Raw genomic sequence first — 23099 nt, forward strand, 5'->3', positions numbered from 1 at the left:
TAAACCATACTGCTAACCTTATACCGAACCCTACATTAAGACAAAAAAAGCTAATTGTTTTCATGAATTTTAACGAGATAATCAATTTTGACTTTGTGGCTGTGGTAATTAGTGGAAACCGGACCCAGCGTTTTGTATAAAGGTGTCTTGCTGGTTGTTTCAATCGTAGTTGTGTAAATTCGGTTTCCGGAGCCAGTAACTGTTTTTGCGTAGCTTGCCACTTTCTGTAATAGCAAGAGAAGACCGGTCGGCATCTAATATGCTGGAATAGCGCTTAAATTAGCTTTTGTAAGGAATGTTTGTTTAAAATCTTAACAGACAAACATAGGTAACTTATAATGTAACAGTCGCTTGTTAGCCATCTCATGCTATATATCGTCAACAGCTAACCCTTGCTTGTTATTTACCTGCGTGCTTGGCTAGATCTATGAGCCTGCTGGACACCAATACGGACCTAACGGTAGATTTACATTTTGTAATTGATATGATTTTTAGTTCATCACTGTAGCTAACTGAATAATTTGGTTGTCATGATATGTGTGGGTGTAAGTCCGGGGAAGAAGTACCCGGAAGGGAAGAGCAGCTGCCGCTTTATGGGAACTAACTAACGTTATTACTAAAGATAGTTAAACCTGTAGCTAACGACTAGACAGCGTGGGACCTGGCAATCAAGCTTTTTTTAAAGGAATAAATGTTTCGAAAAAAGAAAGGTGAGTAGCTAGTCAGTCACATCCACTGAAGGCCTGTCTTTCTTATCCATGTTTTGTAGGGGAGGTTTGGAAAGTAGAAAAATGGGGCAGTAACCCAGGCAGCTAGCTGGCGTTAGCTTACTAACCTAGTTAGCCAGAATGTTAAGGTAACTAACACCGACAAAAGTAACCGTAACTAACGTGATAACACTGACTAGATAACCAGTTCATTTAGCTAGCTAATCCGTTAGCTAGCTAACTAACCAGATGTATACACATTGACTTGAATGACACATTTCATGGTGATAAATGTTAGCCGATCAACTAAGTTACCAGTTATTTTTACATGGTGAATGTGGCCTAGCAGTAAGGATGTAATGCATAACTAACGTTAGCTACTAGCAAACACTCGTAATGTTCTAGTTAAACTAACAACCACAAATGGTATCAATTGAGTTTTCAGCGCTCTAAATACAACAGCTTTTAGCTGGCTATGCTAACGTTAGCTAGATGAGTGTGCTAACGTTATGCAGCTAGCTACCTACAGTAAGGTTTCAGACAGTACACAGACTAAAGTTGGTCATATTTATGTTAGCCAGCGTCGTGTCCCATGTTGTGACGAGGAGGGCATAAACACACGATTCACGACATTGGCAAGTGAAGGGAGATGGCTAACGGGATTATCCTAACTAGTAGTAGACCGTGTTTTGGTGCATGGCCGCCGTCAATGTTGCCAGTTACGGCTGTCCCCGAATAAATAAAGTCTCTGTCGACCGAGAGTAGTCTATTTTCTTTAAAAACTTATTTTTCCATAGATTATTGAGCTTGTTCGACGCTTTAAACACTGCGATTAAAAATTCAGACACACAAACTACCAAAGAGGGAGCCAAAGATCAATATAGCCTAACCAGAAAAGGGGGGAAACTTTCTGTTTCTGCCATTAAGATCCTGAAGTTACCGGTAATAGGTTACACCAGCGGTCGGTAACCTTCTCCATGTGGAGTGCCAAGTTATCCTACCATTTCTACTAATCTGTGTACCAGTTAGGATTTTCATATGCACATTTTTTGTCAAACAGTTTCATTTTATAATAGTCTTCATATCTCAATGTCATGTGGTTAATCAAAATTATAACGAAATTATACTTTTACATATTACATATTTGTCAATATGTAATAGTAGTCTACATAAAGCCAACAAATAAAAACCATTACAGGTAGAAAATATCCTGATTTAAAAAATATATATATATATGATCCTTTAAATCACATTTGACTATGACACGTTGTATTAGCTGTTAACTTGGTCAAGCCAGAAGCTGGTGCTAGGAAACTTGCATCATTGTATGAAATATTGTTGGCCTCAGCCTACAGCTGTGTCTGGAGCAGAAACTATTTGCTTAAGGGATAAGTAATCATGTTGGAATATTTTGTGACGTTTCCACCGGATCACAGCATTACTTTTTTCGACTTTGCTGAGTGGTTATTGAAAGGGAGAGATGGAAATATTTTTCAAGTGGGCTACACTGAGGAACAATTGGTTTTTTTTGGGGGGGGGTTTTTACATCCATTGAGAATGACAAACTTTATTTACTTGCTATTTGAGGCAAAGAATACATTATTTATAGGCCTACATTTGACTGCAGGCCAGGTAAATGCATATCTGTGTCTCCCAGAATTAGGATGCCTGTATAAATGCAGACATGGTTAACCTGGAGAAATGTGCCATTTTGGTCACCAATTGCCTTAGTTTGGCATTGGTAGGCCTGTATAGGGTAGACTGCACCATTTATTTAAGCCAATGGGTTGATGCTAAAAGTGCCTTGATAGCTTTGTAGCATGGCAGCGTGCCAGGGATGGAGGCTGAAGTCATCCAGGATATGACTGATGTGTCCCAAATGGCTCCCTATTCCCTACATAGTGTTACTACTTTTGACCAATGATGGGTTTAGGGTGCTATTTGGGACAACCTATGCGTGGTGTTGACTTACAAAGCTGTGCTCTCGTTATGTTTTGATTTGAAACACTTTTTATGGTACGCTTAGTAATGCCCCGTTAACAAGTGGATCTGGGTTTTATCAGTGTGTCGCTCTCCCTGTGTCAGGCTGCCCATTGCTAGACATACACAGGCACGTAGCAGTCTGTCTGGCTGTCAGCGAGTGCAATGAGTCTTGCCAAGCGGAGGGAGGGATAGGAGGATGGAGATGGATGGAGGGAGGTGACCTGCAAGGGTAGACCAGATTGTTGACAGCGCACTTTTCTCATGCAGAAGGGATGTGGGCTGATCTGATAGGCTGAGGGGGGAGAGAGTATCTTATCTCTGGAAAATGCTGTGAGTGATAAGACCTACAATACCAGTCAAAAGTTTGGACACCTACTCATTCCAGGGTTTTTCTGATGAAGACATCAACTATTAAATAACGCATAAGGAATGTAGTAACAAAAAAAGAGAAATCAAAATATAGTTTAGATTCTTCAAATGAATCTAGAGGCGAAAGAAACGCACATCTATTTAGGCGAGGTGCTGGCTAGCGGAGTGGAACACTTAAAAAATATAAAGGAGAGCTGCACGCTCTAGGAGCTCAGATGCAAAAAATATTTATGTCCAATGTTTGGACAGACAAGCTGTCTTCATCAGGGTATAATGCCAAACATGCAGGATGACTCATTTATAGTGTCTAAAGACACACAGGTGTCTGTAATCATGGCCAGGTGTGGCCTGATATCATTGGTTAATTCTCATATATTAAAACATATACATAAAACATATGGATAGCGTAGGATCATAGATTAAATTAGGCTACATAGCCTACAAACATTTAAAATAGCACAATCGCAAGAATGGCTTCAGATCAAAGTCTGCATTGAGACCGAAGGGAGCAAGGGTCTTTAAATTAAACATCCAGGCAGCCTCTCATTTTAACAATACATTGTCGAGGTCACCCCCTCTCCTAGGGAGGGTGACATGTTCGATGCCGATATAACGTAGAGACAAAATCGAGTGGTTTTCTTCCAAAAAGTGGGCCGCAACTGGGTAAGTCTAGTTTATTGCACCTAATGGTGCTACGATGCTCTGAGATGCGTACTTTTAATTCACGCTTTGTTTTACCCACATTTTACCACAAGGACAGGTTATAAGATAAATGACTGCCTTAGTGGAGCACGTGATAACACCTTTGCTTGGGATCTGTTTCCCTGTTTGTGGGTGTTTTGAAGGATCTACATTTATAAGTTCCATTGCATTGAGCGCAGCCATGACACTTGTAGTTTCCATCCAGTAGGGGTGCAAATACACGTTGTGCAGGGATATCTTGGTGGTAAATCAGAGTTTACCAGTTTACCAACGCCCTTGTCACAACTGATTGACTCAAACGCATTAAGAAGGAAAGAAACTTGTGGAATTAACTTCTAACAAGGCACACCTGTTAATTGAAATGTGTTCCAGGTGACTACCTCATGAAGCTGGTTGAGAGAATGCCAAGAGTAACGCTGTCATTAAGGCAAAGGGTGGCTACTTAGAAGAATCTCAAATATAAAATGGGTTTTATTTTTAACTTTTTTATTGTTACTACATGATTTCATAGTTTTGATGTCTTCACTATTATTCTATAATGTAAAAATAAATCAAAATCCCTGGAATGAGTAGGTGTCAAAAGTAGTGCACTATATAAACAACTAGGGTTTCTGTATCCTGGACCTGACTTGATGGAAAGTAGTTTGATTGATTCAGATTCTGTTCTGTTGTGTGTTTTCAGCCCAGAACTGATGTAGCATTGGCACAATCCCCACCACCACAGCCAATCTGTCTCCACTACCTCCGTCCAGTCCCCTGGGCCTTGTCTGTATGCCCTTAGAGAGACCTGTCTGTCTGGGCTATCCAGAGCAAGGAGGGACAACACAGCCGAGACTGACCCACCAGAACTGACTGTTCTACTCTGGAGGTTCTAGACACCACCACAACGCCCTACAGATAGAGAGCCCAGTTGGAGGATGCTACCTGATTGGTCTCCGTGCTGAGAGGGGAACCAACCCGATTGGTCTCCCTGCCTGCTCATCCATCAGTGGGGAAACTGTTTTGGTTTGTGCTGCAGACGTCCTTTAACCTGGTCCTGGGACACGCCTGTTCTGTCACTCAGCCAACACTGGTGTCACAAACCAGCGGGCTCTCTCTGGGACTCTGTAGTAGTGTTTTTTTATTATTAGAAACATTTCAGGTTGGTTTTGGAGCCCGGTTCTTTTACCGGCTTTGTTAACTACTGAAACTGGGGCGCGATTCATGGGATGCAACCATGTCGGATCTCAATGAGCGTAGGCCAGTCAACACGGACTACGCTGTATCCCTGCTGGAGCAGCTCAAGCTGTTCTATGAACAGAAGTTACTGACTGACGTGGTGCTGCTGGTGGAGGACAACGAGTTCCCCTGTCACAAGATGGTCCTGGCCACATGCAGCTCCTATTTCAGGTGAGTTAACTCCATGTTCCCTACGTAGTGTACTACTTTTGGCCAGAGGACAAGTCTAGGGGCCCTTCTGTTCAGCAGAACATTCCATACCAGTACTACAGTACAGCAGCAGGCCTATTGGGGGAAACCATTAAGTCACTCCTGGGTTGTGTCCCAAATGTCACCCTATTTCCCTAGTAAGTCTCTGGTTGAAAGTAGTGCACTATATATAGGGTTCCATTTGGGACTCCACTTTCCACTGCAGCACTTTAGTCATTTAATGTTGTGCTTCTGAAAGAAGCCCCTGGCCCTACCCTGGGATACTTCTTGAACCATCGGTTCAAATCATTGGTTTGGGAGTATTACCAATAACGGATGCCAAGGGAGATTCAAGCTTTGCGTTATCTGCTTTGCTTTATCTTGGCCAGGTTGGAGTTGTAAATGAGAACTTGTTCTCAACTGGCCTACCTGGTTAAATAAATTAAAGTGTGGAGAAACATTAACACACATACCTCTATATATTTCTTAGTAAACAGCAACCCCTATTAGACTATGGTTGTGTCCCAAACGGCACCCTACTCCCTATGGGCCCAGGTCAACAGTAGTGCACTATATAGGGTGCAACCTGGACCAAGCTCTACACTGGTTCCCACACACGCCACTCGTTATGCGGTGACGACATGCAAAGCATTTCCCCTCTAGGGTTCAGAGAGGTGTCCCCCCCCCCCTTCTCTTCCCCCCTCGGTGTCCCTCCTCCCCTCGCTGCAGGGGAAGGGAAGCCTTGTCACGCACACAGAGCTGGGAAGGAGACCCGCAGAGCTGAAGGAGGGGGATGCCTGCAGGGGGATGCCTGCAGCGTTGTGTAACATCCAGAACATGACCCTAACAGATCCTGCTTTGAGCAGTAGACAAACCACCTCTAAACACACACTCTCACTCCTATGAGCCCTGGGCTAAAATAGTGCACTATGTAGTGGAATAGGGTGACATTTGGGATATAGCAGAATTGAGAGCGAGTGAGAGGCACAGCATGGATACACAGACGGTATGAATGAGTGTTGTTGATCTGCTGGGGAATGAGGAAGTGGAGTGGAGGAGGATGCTTCTAGAGGATACGGCTGTGAGGTGGGGGGGGGGGGCGCTATGGCTGGGTGTTGCGTCACAGAGCAGAGGACACAGCCAGAGAACATGCTGTGGTCTGGTCGCTGGTTTTAGTCTCATGCCTGAGAGAGAGTTCAACTGGGGCTGCTGGGATTGACAGTCTACCGCAGCGGCCCAAAAAGCATCCTATTCCCCTACATTGTGCACTACTTTTGACCAGAGCCTTATTAGTCTGTCTGAGATCAACTCTGTCCTGTTCTCCTCCTTCAGGGCCATGTTTATGAGTGGTCTGTCTGAGAGTAAACAGAGTCATGTTCACCTGAGGACCGTGAACCCAGCCACCCTGCAGATGATCATCACATATGCCTATACAGGCAACCTGGCTATTAACGACAACACCGTGGAGCCCCTCTATGAGACGGCATGCTTCCTCCAGGTAGGACACAGTACATATAGCATAGACATGTGACGTGGAGGCACCTGATTTGAGCCATAAAGGAGACTAGGCATCTACCACCCCACTATCAGATTAGGGGGGGGGGCAATGCAGCCTAGGGTTTTTTGTTCTGAAATCACCAAAACCCAGTAACACTTTTTTGTAGATTATGTGTTTGCTAAAGGTATATTCATATTTTGTTTACAAATGAGCTATGACATAACCAATGAACAGACAGTTGAAGTCAGAAGTTTACATACACTTAGGTTGGAGTCATTAAAACTCGTTTTTCAACCACTCCACAAATTTCTTGTTAACAAACTGTAGTTTTGGCAAGTCGGTTAGGACATCTACTTTGTGCATGACACAAGTAATTTTTCCAACAATTGTTTACAGACAGATTATTTCACTTGTAATTCACTGTATCACAATTCCAGTGGGTCAGAAGTTTACATACACTAAGTTGACTGCCTTTAAACAGCTTAGAAAATTTCAGGAAATGATGTCATGGCTTTAGAAGCTTTTGATAGGATGATAAATGAAGGTGTACCTGTGGATGTATTTCAAGGCCTACCTTCAAACTCAGTGCCTCTTTGCTTGACATCATGGGGAAATCAGCCAAGACCTCAAATTGTAGACCAAGTCTGGTTCATCCATGGGAGCAATTTCCAAACGCCAGAAGGTGCCAGGTTCATCTGTACAAACAATAGTATGCAAGTATAAACACCATGGGACCAGGCCACCGTCATACCGCTCAGGAAGGAGATGTGTTCTGTTTCCTAGAGATGAACGTACTTTGTTAAGAAAAGTGCAAATTATTCCCAGAACAACAGCAAAGGACCTTGTGAAGAAACGGGTACAAAGTATCTATAGCCACAGTAAAACGAGTTCTATATCGACATAACCTGAATGGGCGCTCAGCAAGGAACAAGCTTCTTCTCCAAAACCGCCATAAAAAAGCCAGACTACGGTTTGCAACTGCACATGGGGACAAAGATCGTACTTTTTGGAGAAATGTCCTCTGGTCTGATGAAACAGAAATAGAACTGTTTGGCCATAATGACCATCGTTCTGTTTGGAGGAAAAAGGGGGAGACTTGCAAGCTGAAGAACACCATCCCAACCGCGAAGCACGGGGGGTGGCAGCATCATGTTTTGGGGGTGCTTTGCTGCAGGAGGGGCTGGTGCACTTCACAAAATAGATGGCATCATGAGGTAGGAAAATTATGTGGATATATTGAAGCAACATCTCAAGACATCAGTCAGGAAGTTATATCTTGGTCGCAAATGGGTCTTCCAAATGGACAATGACCCCAAGCATACTACCAATGATGTCGCAAAAAAGTAAATAAATCTTTCTCTCTACTATTATTCTGACATTTCACTTTCTTCAAATAAAGTGGTGACCCTAACTGACCTAAAACAGGGAGTTTTTACTAGGATTAAATGTCAGCCATTGTGAAACACTTTAAACTCAGCCAAATAAACCAGGTGTATGTAAACTTCTGACTTCGACTGTATCTTTCAACTTTGATTTCACCCACATCTGAAAATAGAATGCTTGATGTTTTTCTGGACTCATCGTCTCCTCTCGCTTTGACCATGCAGAGTGCCTCACAAGTGATTTGTTGTCCTCCAATTATGTTATCAACTTTACCCTGTATATTTAAAGGTGATCATATACACTGAGCTTTTTATTTCAACATTATGGTGAACCTGAACAAGGTAAATATCTATTTATAAGCCCCGTTCAGCAGGTATAGCCAGATGCTTTGACTCTACTAGCTGAACCAGTGACTCATATCATTTTATATTGATTTTCTGACTGACCGCATGCCACATTTGTATTGGTTTGGGGTCCGCAGACCACACTTGTCTGTAACGTTTGAATGACTGATGTGTAACGTAGGGGCCCTAGTATCTAGGGGCCCTAGTATCTAGGGGCCCTAGTATCTAGGGGCCCTAGTATCTAGCTCATGACTTAATCGCTGACCGTCCTATTTGTGATCAGTGGACTGAGAGCATTACTGAATGAATGAGGATTATGTATGTGGACAATGATTGTGATTTTTTTATTCTTACTAACATAATCACAATGTTGGTGTCCTGGTAGTTTTTCATACTGTGGCTGGGCTGGTTCTCTTTACCTTTTTTTATCATTTTAACAAATGCTCTCATCCAGTGACCTCATTCAACTAAGGTTAGTATTAATACCCCCCCCCCCCCCCCTAAATACAGGTAGAGGACGTACTGCTGCAGTGCAGGGACTACCTGGTGAAGAAGATCCACGCAGACAACTGTGTCCGGATGCTGAGCATCGGAGACCTGTTCTCCTGTGTGGAGCTGAAGCAGAGCGCCAAGCGCATGGTGGAACACAAGTTCTCTGTAGTCTACCGTCAGGAGGCCTTCCTTCAGCTGTCCCACGAGCTGCTGGTTGACGTACTGAGCTCAGACAACCTCAACGTGGAGAAGGTGGCTACCTTTCTGTTTATACTTTGTCTTCATATTGTTGTCTGTATGTGTATTTTCTACAGACTATCATCGGTAAAGCGTTGGTCTGTTCCAGCAAGCGGGCTCAATGACTTGGCCAGCTAACTGTTCAAAATGGCTTGGGAAAAACTTCAGCATTTTGAAATTGGCATGTTATAATTGGCTTAACTTATACGGCTAACTCTTGGTTAACTTAAATGAATACTTTGAGATTCTGGCAATGAGGACCTGTATCTTGTTCCCCAGAGTCAGATGAACTTGCGTCCGTGTCCAGTATGAAGGAAGTTAAAGGTAGTTTGGCGAGCCGATACTAACAATCATTAGCTAAATGCCTGTAATGCTAGCAGATGGCGCAGTGACTGGAAGTCTAACACCAGTTAGCAATTGTGCTAGAGCTATTTAGCAACGTCTTTCAAACTGCTCTGAAATGTAAAAAATGTTATGCATGAGTTCATTTAACTCTAGATAAAAGGGTCTCATTGCCAAAATCTTAAATTATCCCTTTAAGTAGTCCTGCTTTCTGGAATACTGCCCTTAATGACCGCCCATGATGGGCTGATAAACAGCTGATAAACATTCTCTCATCTTCTCTCAGGAGGAGACGGTGAGGGAGGCAGCTATGCTGTGGCTGGAGTACAACATGCAGGCCAGGTCCCAGTACCTCTCCTCAGTGCTCAGCCAGATCCGCATCGACGCTCTGTCCGAGGTGGCGCAGCGCGCCTGGTTCCAGGGCCTACCTCCTAACGACAAGTCTGTCGTAGTGCAGGGCCTCTACAAGTCCATGCCTAAGTTCTTTAAACCCCGCCTGGGGATGACCAAGGAGGAGATGCTCATCTTCACGGAGGCGACGTCAGAGTCGCCGGCTGACATGGGTCAGGTGACGACGGGCCCTAACCACACGGTGGTGTGTTACAGCCCGCAGGCTGAGAAGGTCTACAAGCTCAGCAACCCGCCCGGCGACCTCCAGAAGGTTGGGACGCTCGTCACACCCGACAACGACGTGTTCATCGCCGGCGGGCAGATCCCGCTGAAGAAGTCGATCGCCAACCACGGGAAGAGCGGCGGCAAGATGCAGGCGGTGTTCCGATCGGTGGACAGCTTCTTTTGGTTCGACGCCCAGCAGAACACCTGGTTACCCAAGACGCCCATGATGTGTGCCCGCATCAAGCCCTCTCTGGTCTACTGTGAGGGCTACATCTACGCCATCGGGGGGGACAACGTGGGCGGGGAGCTGAATAAACGTACTGTAGAACGCTACGACTGTGAGAAAGACGAGTGGGCCATGACGTCTCCTCTCCCCTGCGCCTGGAACTGGACCACGTCCGTAGCGGCACACGGCTGTGTCTACGTGATGACCCACGACCTCATGTACTGCTACTTCCCCCGCGCTGACACCTGGGTAGAGATGGCCGTGAGGAAGACCAGTCGCTGCTTCGCCTCCGCCGCTGCCTTCGGTGACCTTGTCTTCTATATCGGCGGCCTCCACTTGGTCAACAACTCGGGTGTCCGCATGCCTACCAGCACCATCGACGGCTCCTCGGTCACCGTGGAGATCTACGACGTCGGCAAGAACGAGTGGCGCCTGGGCGCCAACATCCCTGCCAAGCGTTACTCGGACCCGTGCGTGCGGGCTGTGGTCCTCCTGGGTTCTCTCTGCATCTTCATGCGTGAGACTCACATGAACGAGCGTGCCAAGTACGCCATCTACCAGTACGATCTGGAGCTGGACCGCTGGTTCCTGAGGCAGCCCGCGTCTGAGCGGGTACTATGGGACCTGGGGAAGGACTTCTGCTGCTCCGTGGGGAAGCTGTACCCATCCTGTCTGGAGGAGTCTCCATGGAAACCACCCACCTACCTGTTTTCTCCCGACGGGGCCGAGGAGTTTCAGGTGGACGGGGAGATGGTGTCTCTCCCTCACATATAACTCTTGACCTTTCACCTCTGGACGTGTTGGAGGGGTGGGGGGCTTAACTACCACAGTACTGAGACACTAAGTGGGTTGATATCTGGATCAGAGGCATCTGACAATTACTAGGCTTGCTGCATTTTAAAGGCTATTCTGCCTAGCTGCCAGGCTGTTGCTGACAAGCAAACAGTCAAGACATTCAGAATGTTGGAGAGAAACGAAAAACAATTCCCCTCCAAAATACTAGGATTTGAAGATCACTTTCTGTTATTGCCAGTTCTGACTTTATTATCACAAGTCAACTGATGTTTGTGGTGATGACGAACTTACAGGTGAAAGTCTCCTTGGAATAATGATGGAAAACTGTACCAAACCCCCTGTGATCGCCAGCTCTTCTCAACACTGTTTTCAATCCACGTGTCTTTCCCAAATGGCTCCCTATTCCCTGTGTTGTAGGGCACTACTTTTGACGAGAGCCCTATAGGCTTCTTGTGAAAAAATACGTGTTTTTATATAGAATTGGGGTGTGATTTTTTTTTTTGTTTTTTTTTTGGGATGCACCTGGTATTGGAACATCCCAGGGGACAGGGTCTGGGGTGTCGCAGTGTGAAGGGGGATGTGTGGGAGAGGGTTCTAGGTGGTGACTGCAGGTCCTGTCACTAGTTGTCTCTTCACCGCTCTGTCCCAGACACCCACACAAAGCCCCTGTCTCTCCCCTGGTACACTACTGCCCATCTAGCTTCTCTCCTAGGTTTGCGTCCACAATGGCTCCCTATTCCCTACAGAGTGCACTACTTTTGACCAGGGCCCATAGGGCAACCGTACGCTTGTTGAGCTCGCCCATAGGGTTCTGGTCAAAAGTAGTGCACTCTGTAGGGAATAGGGAGCCATTGTGGACTGTAATGAGTCCATCTCTCTGGACACAGGTCTTCCACCCAGCCAGCCGGCAGTTTACAGGACAGCATCATCACTAGCTGACCTCGTCTCAGCGTAGTGATGGGAGGATTTATGCCGGCTCTCTTTTTTTAATATATTTTTTTAACACGGGTGGATTTTCGCAACAATACACCACCTTCACGCGCTCTCTGTTCCATCAACAATACACCACCTTCACGCGCTCTCTCTGTTCCATCAACACCACACCTCCTTCACGCTCTCTCTCTGTTCCATCAACACCACACCACCTTCACGCTCTCTCTCTGTTCCATCAACACCACACCACCTTCACGCTCTCTCTCTGTTCCATCAACACCACACCTCCTTCACGCGCTCTCTCTGTTCCATCAACACCACACCACCTTCACGCGCTCTCTCTGTTCCATCAACACCACACCTCCTTCACGCTCTCTCTCTGTTCCATCAACACCACACCTCCTTCACGCTCTCTCTCTGTTCCATCAACACCACACCTCCTTCACGCTCTCTCTCTGTTCCATCAACACCACACCACCTTCACGCTCTCTCTCTGTTCCATCAACACCACACCACCTTCACGCTCTCTCTCTGTTCCATCAACACCACACCACCTTCACGCTCTCTCTCTGTTCCATCAATACACACCTTCACTCACACCTCCTTCACTCTATCAACAACTATAGATTTTTGGGCTCATGCGTTATTTCCAAGCTGCTGAAATAAATATACTAAAATATATATTTTTCATATCTTTAAGAAAAGCAACTGTTTTAGAGTGGGGAAAATAACCAGGTTCTATTTTGTATTAGTGTATTTAATATCAGACATTACTGTAGTGTGATTGTGTATAGGTCTCCACCCCCTTATCTCATTTTTACATTTTCTTGTGAGTGAAATATTGGACTCTTGCTGCTGATTGGGTCTGAGAAGGAAAGAGGGCTGGCCCAGGGCTGTTGCTATGGGAATTGTCCCAGCAACCACTAGCCGTAGTGGAAACGGAACAAAATGGAGGGTGGTTGAGAAGGAGCGGACGGAGCTGCGTCCTGTTTTCAACTTTAAAACATGAGCACAGGTGCTTCATGACAAACCTAACTAGCATGTTTGGCTGCATCATGTTCCTTTGGCACTGTATTTTGAATGAACATTTTAATTTATTAAAAGGAAACATACCGAAACGTTCTCAAACTACTTGTTATTTTCACATTATGGATTTCATGTGTTTTTTTTATTTATTTCAAGTACACTTGATTTTGTCACAATGTATTTGTTATACTAGTCAACTCACAGTACAGACTTGTCACTATCTTACCAGCATTAGTTACTGCGCATGTTGTTGAGTTGACGTTTTTTAAGTGTGTAAAACCATTTGGGTTCATGTTAAATGATCTATTAACGTGCCTCCCGGGTGGTGCAGTGGTCTAAGGCAGTGCTGTGCCACCAGAGACTCGGGGTTCGAGCCGCGACCAGGAGGCTCATGGGGCGGCGCCCAGCATCGCCCGGGTTAGGGGAGGGTTTGGCCGGCAGGGATATCCTTGTCTCATCGTGCACTAGCGACTCCTGTGGCGGGCCGGGCGCAGTGCACGCTGACCAGGTTGGCTGTGCTTTGTCAAGAAGCAGTGCAGCTTGGTTGGGTTGTGTTTCGGAGGAGGCATGACTCTCGACCTTTGTCTCTCCCGAGTCCGTTCGGGAGTTGCAGCGATGAGACAAGACTAACTACTACCACTTGGATACCACAAAAAAAATCACCTTTATCTATTAACATGTTTAGTTTGATCGAGACGGTGTCAGACAGCCTGTTTTGCCTGCTGTCTGAACTTGTTTTTTTTCCCTTCCCATAATTGTTGACTGACACACGCTGCCATTCACCCCCAGGCAGGTCTTGCAGGTTTTTGCTCAAACACTAATCTAGAACACCTAATAATTAGCTAGTTGATAAACTGAGTCAGGTTTGTTACAACTGGGGATGAAAATAACCTGCAGGAGGGTAGCTCTCAGGAACAGGGTTGGAGAGCCCTGAAGTAGGGAATAGGGTGACGTTTGCCTTCAGTGTGTCTGCATCCCAAATAGAACTTTGTTGCCTACAAAGTGCACTACTTTTGTCCAGAGGCCTAAGGGGAGTAGTGCCCTTTCCTTCACATTTCTCAATAGTTCGTATTCAGACAAACATATATTTTTTTAAAGTGGATACCCCTTCAAATTTGGGTATTTCAGCCACACTCGTGGCTGACTGGTGTATACAACTGAGCACACAGCCATGCAATCTCCATAGACAAACATTGGCAGTAGAATGTCCTTACTGAAGAGCTCAGTGACTTTCAACATGGCACCGTCATAGGATGCCACCTTTCCATCATGTCAGTTTGTCCAGTTTCTGCCCTGCTAGAGCTGCCCTGGGTGAATTTATTTTTATTTTTTTTAAGTGCTGTTATGTCTACGAGCAACAACTGCTGAGCTGCGAACTGGTAGGCCACACAAGCTCACAGAATGGGAACACTGAAGCGCGTAGCAGGTACAAAACGCCTGTCCTTGGTTGCAACACTCACTACCTGAGATCCAAACTGCCTCTGTAAGCATCATCAGCACAAGAACTGTTCATCGGGAGCTTCATGAAAAGCCTAAGATCCGGTGGTGTAAAGTACTTCAGTAAAAATACTTTAATGTACTTCAAGTCATTTTTGGGGGGGGAATCTGTACTTTACTATGTATTTTTTGCTACTTTTACTTAACTAAATTACTAAAGAAAAGATTGTACTTTTTACTCCATACATTTTCCCTGGCATGCAAAAGTACTCGTTACATTTTGAATGCTTAGCAGGACAGGAAAATGGTCCAAATCACATCCCTACTGCCTCTGCTCTGGCTGACTCAGTAAACACAAATGATTTGTTTGTAAATTATGTGTGAAGTGTGCCCCTGGCTATCCCACAATTTTAAACAACTAAATCCATTGCACAGTGCCAACTGTAAAGTTTGGTGGAGGAAGAGGCCCCTTTATTGGGCTCCTGAGTGACGCAGCGGTCTAATGCACTGCAGTACCTGGTTCGAATCCAGGCTGCATCACATCTGGCCGTGATTGGGAGTCCCATAGGGCGGCGCACAATTGGCCCAGCATCGTCTGGGTTTGGCTGGGGTTGTAAATAAGAATTTGTTCTTAACTGACTTGCCTAGTTAAATGAAGGGAAATCTTAACGCTACAGCATACAATGACATTCTAGATGATTCTGTGCTTCCAACATTGTGGCAACAGTTTGGGGAAGGCCCTTTCCTGTTTCAGCATGACAATGCCCTCGTGAACGAAGAGAGGTCCGTACAGAAATGGTTTGTAGAGATCAGTGGGGAAGAACTTGACTGGCCTGAACAGAGCCCTGACATCAACCCCATCGAACATGGATTGGAACGTCGACTGCGAGCCAGGCCTAATCGCCCAGCATCAGTGACCGACCTCACTAATGCTCTTGTGGCTGAATGGAAGCAAGTCCCTGCAGCAATGTTCCAACATCTAGTGGAAAGCCTTACCAGAAGAGTGGAGGCTGTTATAGCAGCAATGTTCCAACATCTAGTGGAAAGCCTTCCCAGAAGAGAGGAGGCTGTTATAGCAGCAATGTACCAACATCTAGTGGAAAGCCTTACCAGAAGAGTGGAGGCTGTTATAACAGTAAAGGGGGGGACCAACTCCATATGAATGCCCATGATCTTGGAATGAGATGTTCGACGAGCAGGTGTCTACATACTTTTGACAGGCTATGCAGCTGTGGTTTCCTTGTGTGCGCTGAATACGTTTAATTCAACTGCTGAAAACCCTCCCACTTACCAGCTGGTAAAAGAGTTTTCAGTACATAGATCTAAAGCCGTCACTTTAAATTTGCTTTACCTTTTAATTAGAATTTTCACGAGCCTCACTAGAATAGTATGGAGAGAAGGTTCAGAATATTATGGAGCCATGTAAAGACATATTCTCCTTTTCAGCAACACTTTTTGTAGATTTAAAACTACTCTATGGTATATTATTTAGGGTTAAGAATGTATTTAGGAGTAATAAAGAAGAAAAACATGTTGGCAGAGCCTTTACGCACAAAATACTGTATATTGGTGAATGTTAAACAGGGGTTTGAGTCATCCTTTAAGATGCCATATTCAATTGTTCAACTATATTGGAAGATGAGAGAAGTGTACAAATGGGGTTGAATAAATCTATCCTAATAACCCTCACTAATCATGGAACTTTGACAACGGTCCAGTCCTAGTGAACTGGGCACCAGGTTTAAACAGCTACATACGGTCTGCGTTCCATAATGACGCAAATAGGCTACGTGTGGCTAATTAGCACAATGATGTACTATTGGCTACGTGTGGCTAATTAGCACAATGATGTACTATTGGCTACGTGTGGCTAATTAGCACAATGATGTACTATTGGCTACGTGTGGCTAATTAGCACAATGATGCACTATTGGCTACGTGTGGCTAATTAGCACAATGATGCACTATTGCAAGAATCCTCAGGAACAACCACAGGACAGAGGAAAGAAAGGTAAACTAACAAAGGAGTGGAATGATGCAAAATGTAAAGAAACTAACCCAAAAAGCATTTCTTAAACTTCACCGTGGAAAAGGTGATATGTTGATATGCTTCAGTTTACTGCCGTATGACTGGTTTCACATTTGTCTCCAGCGATCATAAGGTCAAATAGATCTTAAACAATTGTCATTTCCAATTCCAAAACGACTTACTAATTTAACTAGTTCTTACTTAGCTCTTATCACTGTGTAAATTACAGTGCATGGAGAACGATGTTATTTCTATACTGAACAAAATATAAACGCAACATATAAAGTGTTGGTCCCATGTTTCATGATCCCAGAAACTTTCAATATGCTCAAAAAGATTATTTCTCTCAAATTGTGTGCACACATTTGTTAACATCCCTGTAAGAATGCTGTTAATTTACTATAGTTCAGCATTCAACACCAAAGTACTATACCCTCCAAGCTCATCATTAAGCTTGGGCCCTGGGTCTGAATCCAGCCCTTTGCAACTGGGTCCTGGACCACCAAGGTGGTGGACCACCCACCTGGACCACCCAGGTGGGGAAGGTAGGAAACAACACCTCCACTTTGCTGATCCTCAACACACAGGCCCCACAAGGGTGCATGCTCAGCCCCCTCCTGTACTCCTTGTTCACCCATGACTGTGTGGCCACACACGCCTCCAACTCAATCATTAAGTTTGCAGATGACACAACATTAGTAGGCCTGATTACCGACAATGATGAGACAGCATACAGGGTGGAGGGGAGGGCCCTGGGAGTGTGATGCCAGGAAAATAACCTCTCTCTCAACGTCAACAAAACAAAGGAGCTGATCGTGGACTTCAGGAAACAGCAGAGGGAGCACCCCTCTATCCACATCGACGGGACAGCAGTGGAGAAGGTGGAAAGCTTCAAGTTCCTCAGCGTACACATCACTGACAAAATGAAATGGTCCACCCACACAGACAGTGTGGTGAAGAAGGCGCCACAGCGCCTCTTTAACCTTAGGAGGCTGAAGAAATTTTGCTTGGCACCTAAAACCCTCACAAACTTTCACAGATGCACAATTGAGAGCATCCTGTCAGGCTGTATCACCACCTGGTACAGCAGCTGCACTACCCACAACCATAGCGCTCTCCAGAGGGTGGTGCGGTCTGCCCAACGCATCACCAGGGGCAAACTACCTGCCCTCCAGTACACCTACAGCACCCGATGTCACAGGAAGGCCAAAAAGATCATCACGGACAACAACCACCCGAGCCACTGCCTGTTCACCCCGCTACCATCCAGAAGGCGAGGTCAGTACAGGTGCATCAAAGCTGGGATCGAGAGACTGAAATACAGCTTCTATCTCAAGGCCATCAGACTGTTAAACAGCCATCACTAGCACCTTAGAGGCTGCTGCCTACATACAGACTTGAAATCACTGGCCACTTTAATAATGGAACACTCGTCACTTTAATAACGTTTACTTATTTTGCATTACTCATCTCATATGTATATACTGTATTCTATTCTACTGTATTTTAGTCTATTCCACTCCAACATTGTTCATCCAAATATTTATATATTCTTAATTCCATTCTTTTACTTTAAATTTGTGTGTATTGTATGTATTGTTGTGAATTGTTAGATATTACTTGTTAAGTATTACTGCACTGTTAGAGCTAGAAACACAAGCATTTTGCAACACTAACAATAACATCTGCTAAACATGTGTATGTGATAAATAAAAAAGTGGTCCGATGAAGCAGATGCTAAGCTACAGGACTGGAATATGTTCCGGGATTCCTCCGATGCATTGAGGAGTTTACCACATCAGTCACTGGCTTCAAGTGCATCGATGACATCGTCCCCACAGTGACCCTACATACATACCCCAACCATTCCCCAGTGGGAATTGAACCCACAACCCTGGTGTTGCACACCCCAGGCTGGCGTTGCAAACACCATGCTCTACCAACTGAGCCACAGGGAAGCCAATACAGTCGTGAAGAGGGCACGACAAAACCTATTCCCCCTCAGGAGACTGCAAATATTTGGCATGGGTCCTCAGATCCTCAAAAGGTTGTACAGCTGCACCATCGAGAGCATCCTGACTGGTTGCATCACTGCCTGGTATGCCAACTGCTCGGCCTCCGACCTCAAGGCACTACAGAGGGTAGTGTGAACGGCTCAGTACATCACTGGGGCCAAGCTTCCTGCCATCCAGGACCTCTACACCAGGCGGTGTCAGAGGAAGGTCCTAAAAATTGTCAAAGACTCCAGTCACCCATGTCATAGACTGTTCTCTCTGCTACCACATGGCAAGCGGCACCAGAGCGCCAAGTCTAGGTCCAAGAGGCTTCTGAACAGCTTCTACCCCCAAGCCATAAGACTCCTGAACATCTAATCAAATGGCTACCCAGTCCACCAGAGCTGTTGCCAGAGAATTGAATGTTAATTTCTCTACTATAAGCTGAAGCAGCTTATAGTTGTTTTTAGAGAATCTGGCAGTACGCCCAATCGGCCGCACAACCGCAGACCACATGTAACAACATGGACCTCCACATCAGACTTCTTCACCTGCTGGATCGTCTGAGACCAGTCACCCGGACAGCTGATGAAACTGAGGAGTATTTCTGTCTCTATTAAAGCCCTTTTGTGAGGAAAAACTCTTTCTGATTGGCTGGGCCCTGGCACCCAAGTTGGTGGGCCTATGCCCTCCCAGACCCACCCATGGCTGCTTCCCTGCCTAGTCATGTGAAACCCATAGATTTGGGCCTAATGAATTTATTTTAATTGACTGATTTCCTTATATGATGAACTGTAACTCAGTAAAATCGTTGAAATTGTCGCATGTTGCATTTATATATTTTTGTTCAGTATATATAAAAAAACATAAACTAGATGTTGTTCCACTTGGAAACGACAGGTTGCTCGACCGTTTTCATCTTGTGTAAAGGTGGTGGAATTATGAGGGAATTAAGTCTTGGTCAGAATACGACGCATCTGTAAACACACCTCCATTTCTTCGATCTTCACCCTGAACGAATAGCGGATAAATAGCATGCTGTTCACATTCTTTAGATCAAGGTCAGAATTACCATAGAGAGAAGAGTGGATAAAAAGGGAATTGTGTTGCATTTACGCACTTAACTCTGGTCGGAATTCCCCCCCATGTAGGCAGTAGGTAGCCATGTAGAGAGTAGGTAGACATGTAGAGAGTAGTTAGCCATGTAGGCAGTAGGTAGCCATGTAGAGAGTAGTTAGCCACGTAGAGAGTAGGTAGCCATGTTGGCAGTAGGTAGCCATGCAGTGAGTAGTTAGCCATGTAGATAGTAGTTAGCCATGCAGAGAGTAGTTAGCCATGTAGATAGTAGTTAGCCATGTAGGCAGTAGGTAGCCATGTAGCGAGTAGTTAGCCATGTAGGCAGTACATTTTACATTTTAGTCATTTAGCAGACGCTCTTATCCAGAGCGACTTACAGTAGTGAATGCATACATTTCATACATTTTTTTTTTTCTGTGCTGGCCCCCCGTGGGAATCAAACCCACAACCCTGGTGTTGCAAACACCATGCTCTACCAACTGAGCTACAGGGAAGGCTAGGTAGCCATGTAGGTAGCCATGTAGGCAGTAGGTAAGCCATGCAGAGAGTAGTTAGCCATGTAGGCAGTAGGTAGCCATGTAGAGAGTAGTTAGCCATGTTGGCAGTATGTAACCATGTAGGCAGTATGTAGCCATGTAGGCAATAGGTAGCCATGCAGTGAGTAGTTAGCCATGTAGGCAGTTGGTAGACATGTAGAGAGTAGTTAGCCATGTAGATAGTAGTTAGCCATGTTGCAGTATGTAACCATGTATGCAGTATGTAGCCATGTAGGCAGTATGTAGCCATGTAGGCAGTATGTAGCCATGTAGGCAATAGGTAGCCATGCAGTGAGTAGTTAGCCATGTAGGCAGTAGGTAGCCATGTAGAGAGTAGTTAGCCATGTAGATAGTAGTTAGCCATGTTGGCAGTATGTAACCATGTATGTAGCCATGTAGGCAATAGGTAGCCATGTTGGCAGTAGGTAGACATGTTGGCAGTAGGTAGCCATGTAGAGAGTAGTTAGCCATGTTGGCAGTATGTAACCATGTAGGCAATAGGTAGCCATGTTGGCAGTATGTAACCATGTAGGCATTATGTAGCCATGTAGTCAGTAGGGTAGCCATGTTGGCAGTATGTGGCCATGTAGGCAATAGGTAGCCATGTTGGCAGTATGTAACCATGTTGGCAGTATGTGGCCATGTAGGCAGTAGGTAGCCATGTTGGCAGTATGTAACCATGTAGGCAGTAGGTAGCCATGTTGGCAGTATGTAACCATGTAGGCAGTATGTAGCCATGTTGGCAGTAGGTAGCCATGTTGGCAGTATGTGGCCATGTAGGCAATAGGTAGCCATGTTGGCAGTATGTGGCCATGTAGGCAGTATGTAGCCATGTAGGCAATAGGCAGCCATGTAGGCAGTAGGTTTTTATGTAGGCAGTAGTTAGCCATGTAGGCAGTAGGTGACTATGTAGGCAGTAGTTAGCCATGTAGGCAGTAGGTGACTATGTAGGCAGCAGGTAGCCATGTAGGTAGCAGGTAGCCATGTTGGCTGTAGGTAGCCATGTGGGACTCAGCCTCTGAAGCCAAACAAACATTCCTCTACCAAAGATGGTTGATAAAATAAGATGTCCCACTGTGCTTAATGGGGTGGGTCTCCCATAGCCACCAATGCATTAGCTAGCTTGGGTTTGGTCTGCTTCGTTCATTGACTGTATATGAACCAGAACAAATTAGGGAGTGGGATGTCTCGCTTCAGTCTCTGCCTCTACACTATCCCCCCCAATCCTCAAGGTCTCTGGGTTCATCAGTCTGTGTGTGTGTACTGTGTGATAGGGTTGACTATATTGTTGCTGAAACAGGCACGTGGCTGCTGACTGTTGTATGGACCATGTGCCTGCTACCACATGTCCTAGCCTCCCACCACCCCTCCTCTACCCTGGTCCTTTGTTTAGCTTTGTTTAGGGGGAGTGATGAGCTCTACAGCAGTCTCTCACAACTAAATCGCTGGTTGAAAACTGTTTTCTGCCCCTCCCAAAAGATAGAATTTGTAGATAATTGGCCCTCTTTCTGGGACTCACCCACAAACAGGACCAAGCCTGGCCTGTTGAGGAGTGACGGACTCCATCCTAGCTGGAGGGGTGCTCTCATCTTATCTACGAACATAGACAGGGCACTAACTCCTCTAGCTCCACAATGAGATAGGTTGCAGGCCAGGCAGCAGGCTGTTAGCCAGCCTGCCAGCTTAGTGGAGTCTGCCACTAGCACAGTCAGCATAGTCAGCTCAGCTTTCCCCATTGAGACCGTGTCTGTGCCTCGATCTAGGTTGGGCAAAATTAAAAATGGCGGTGTTCGCTTTAGCAATCTCACTAGTATAAAGACCTCCTCCATTCCTGCCATTATTGAAAGAGATTGTGATACCTCACATCTCAAAATTGGGTTACTTAATGTTAGATCCCTCACTTCTAAGGCAGTTATAGTCAATGAACTAATCACTGATCATAATGTTGATGTGATTGGCCTGACTGAAACATGGCTTAAGCCTGATGAATTTACTGTGTTAAATGAGGCCTCACCGCTGGTTACACTAGTGACCATACCCCCCGTGCATCCGGCAAAGGCGGAGGTGTTACTAACATTTACGATAGCAAATTTCAATTTACAAAAGAAAAAACAATGACGTTTTTGTCTTTTGAGCTTCTAGTCATGAAATCTATGCAGCTACTCACTCACTTTTTATAGCTACTGTTTACAGGCCTCCTGGGCCATATGCAGTGTTCCTCACTGAGTTCCCTGAATTCCTATCGGATCTTGTAGTCATAGCAGATAATATTCTAATTTTTGGTGACTTTAACATTCACATGGAAAAGTCCACAGACCCACTCCAAAAGGCTTTCGGAGCCATCATCGACTCAGTGGGTTTTGTCCAACATGTCTCTGGACCTACTCACTGCCACAGTCATACTCTGGACCTAGTTTTGTCCCATGGAATAAATGTTGTTAAATGTTTTTCCTCATAATCCTGGATTATCGGACCACCATTTTATTGCGTTTGCAATCGCAACAAATAATCTGCTCAGACCCCAGCCAAGGAGCATTAAAAGTCGTGCTATAAATTCTTAGACAACCCAAGGATGTCAGAGGACAAAAATCAGTTAACCACCTAACCGAGGAACTCAATTTAACCTTGCGCAATACCCTAGATGCAGTTGCACCCCTAAAACATCTGTCATAAGAAACTAGCTCCCTGGTATACAGAAAATACACGAGCTCTGAAGCAAGCTTCCAGAAAATTGGAACGGAAATGGCGCCTCACCAAACTGGAAGTCTTCCGACTAGCTTGGAAAGACAGTACCGTGCAGTATCGAAGAGCCCTCACTGCTACTCCATCATCCTATTTTTCCAACTTAATTGAGGAAAATAAGAACAATCCGAAATTTATTTTTGATACTGTCGCAAAGCTAACTAAAAAACAGCCTTCGCAAATGGAGGATGGCTTTCACTTCAGCAGTAATAAATTCATGAACTT

The 23099-nt window shown here is 45.2% G+C and overlaps 1 protein-coding gene across 2 annotated transcripts; it reads left to right on the forward strand.

Moving 5' to 3' along the window:
* Positions 1-13151, forward strand: LOC106579707 (kelch repeat and BTB domain-containing protein 2). Of its 2 annotated transcripts, XM_014159851.3 has the most exons (6): positions 1-460; positions 623-710; positions 4444-5150; positions 6501-6666; positions 8904-9137; positions 9751-13151. In XM_014159851.3, exons 3-6 carry the CDS (start codon positions 4978-4980, stop codon positions 11077-11079), a joined length of 1902 nt encoding a protein of 633 aa, XP_014015326.1. In that variant the 5' UTR covers positions 1-460; positions 623-710; positions 4444-4977; the 3' UTR covers positions 11080-13151. The 2 variants fall into 2 exon arrangements, with proteins under 2 accessions (XP_014015326.1, XP_014015325.1); XM_014159850.3 differs by lacking the exon at positions 623-710.
* The last annotated feature ends 9948 nt before the right edge of the window (positions 13152-23099 follow it).

Source organism: Salmo salar, chromosome 19 (assembly GCF_965601325.2).
Source record: "Salmo salar chromosome 19, fSalSal1, whole genome shotgun sequence".
In the NCBI taxonomy this organism is placed as follows: Eukaryota; Metazoa; Chordata; class Actinopteri; order Salmoniformes; family Salmonidae; genus Salmo; species Salmo salar.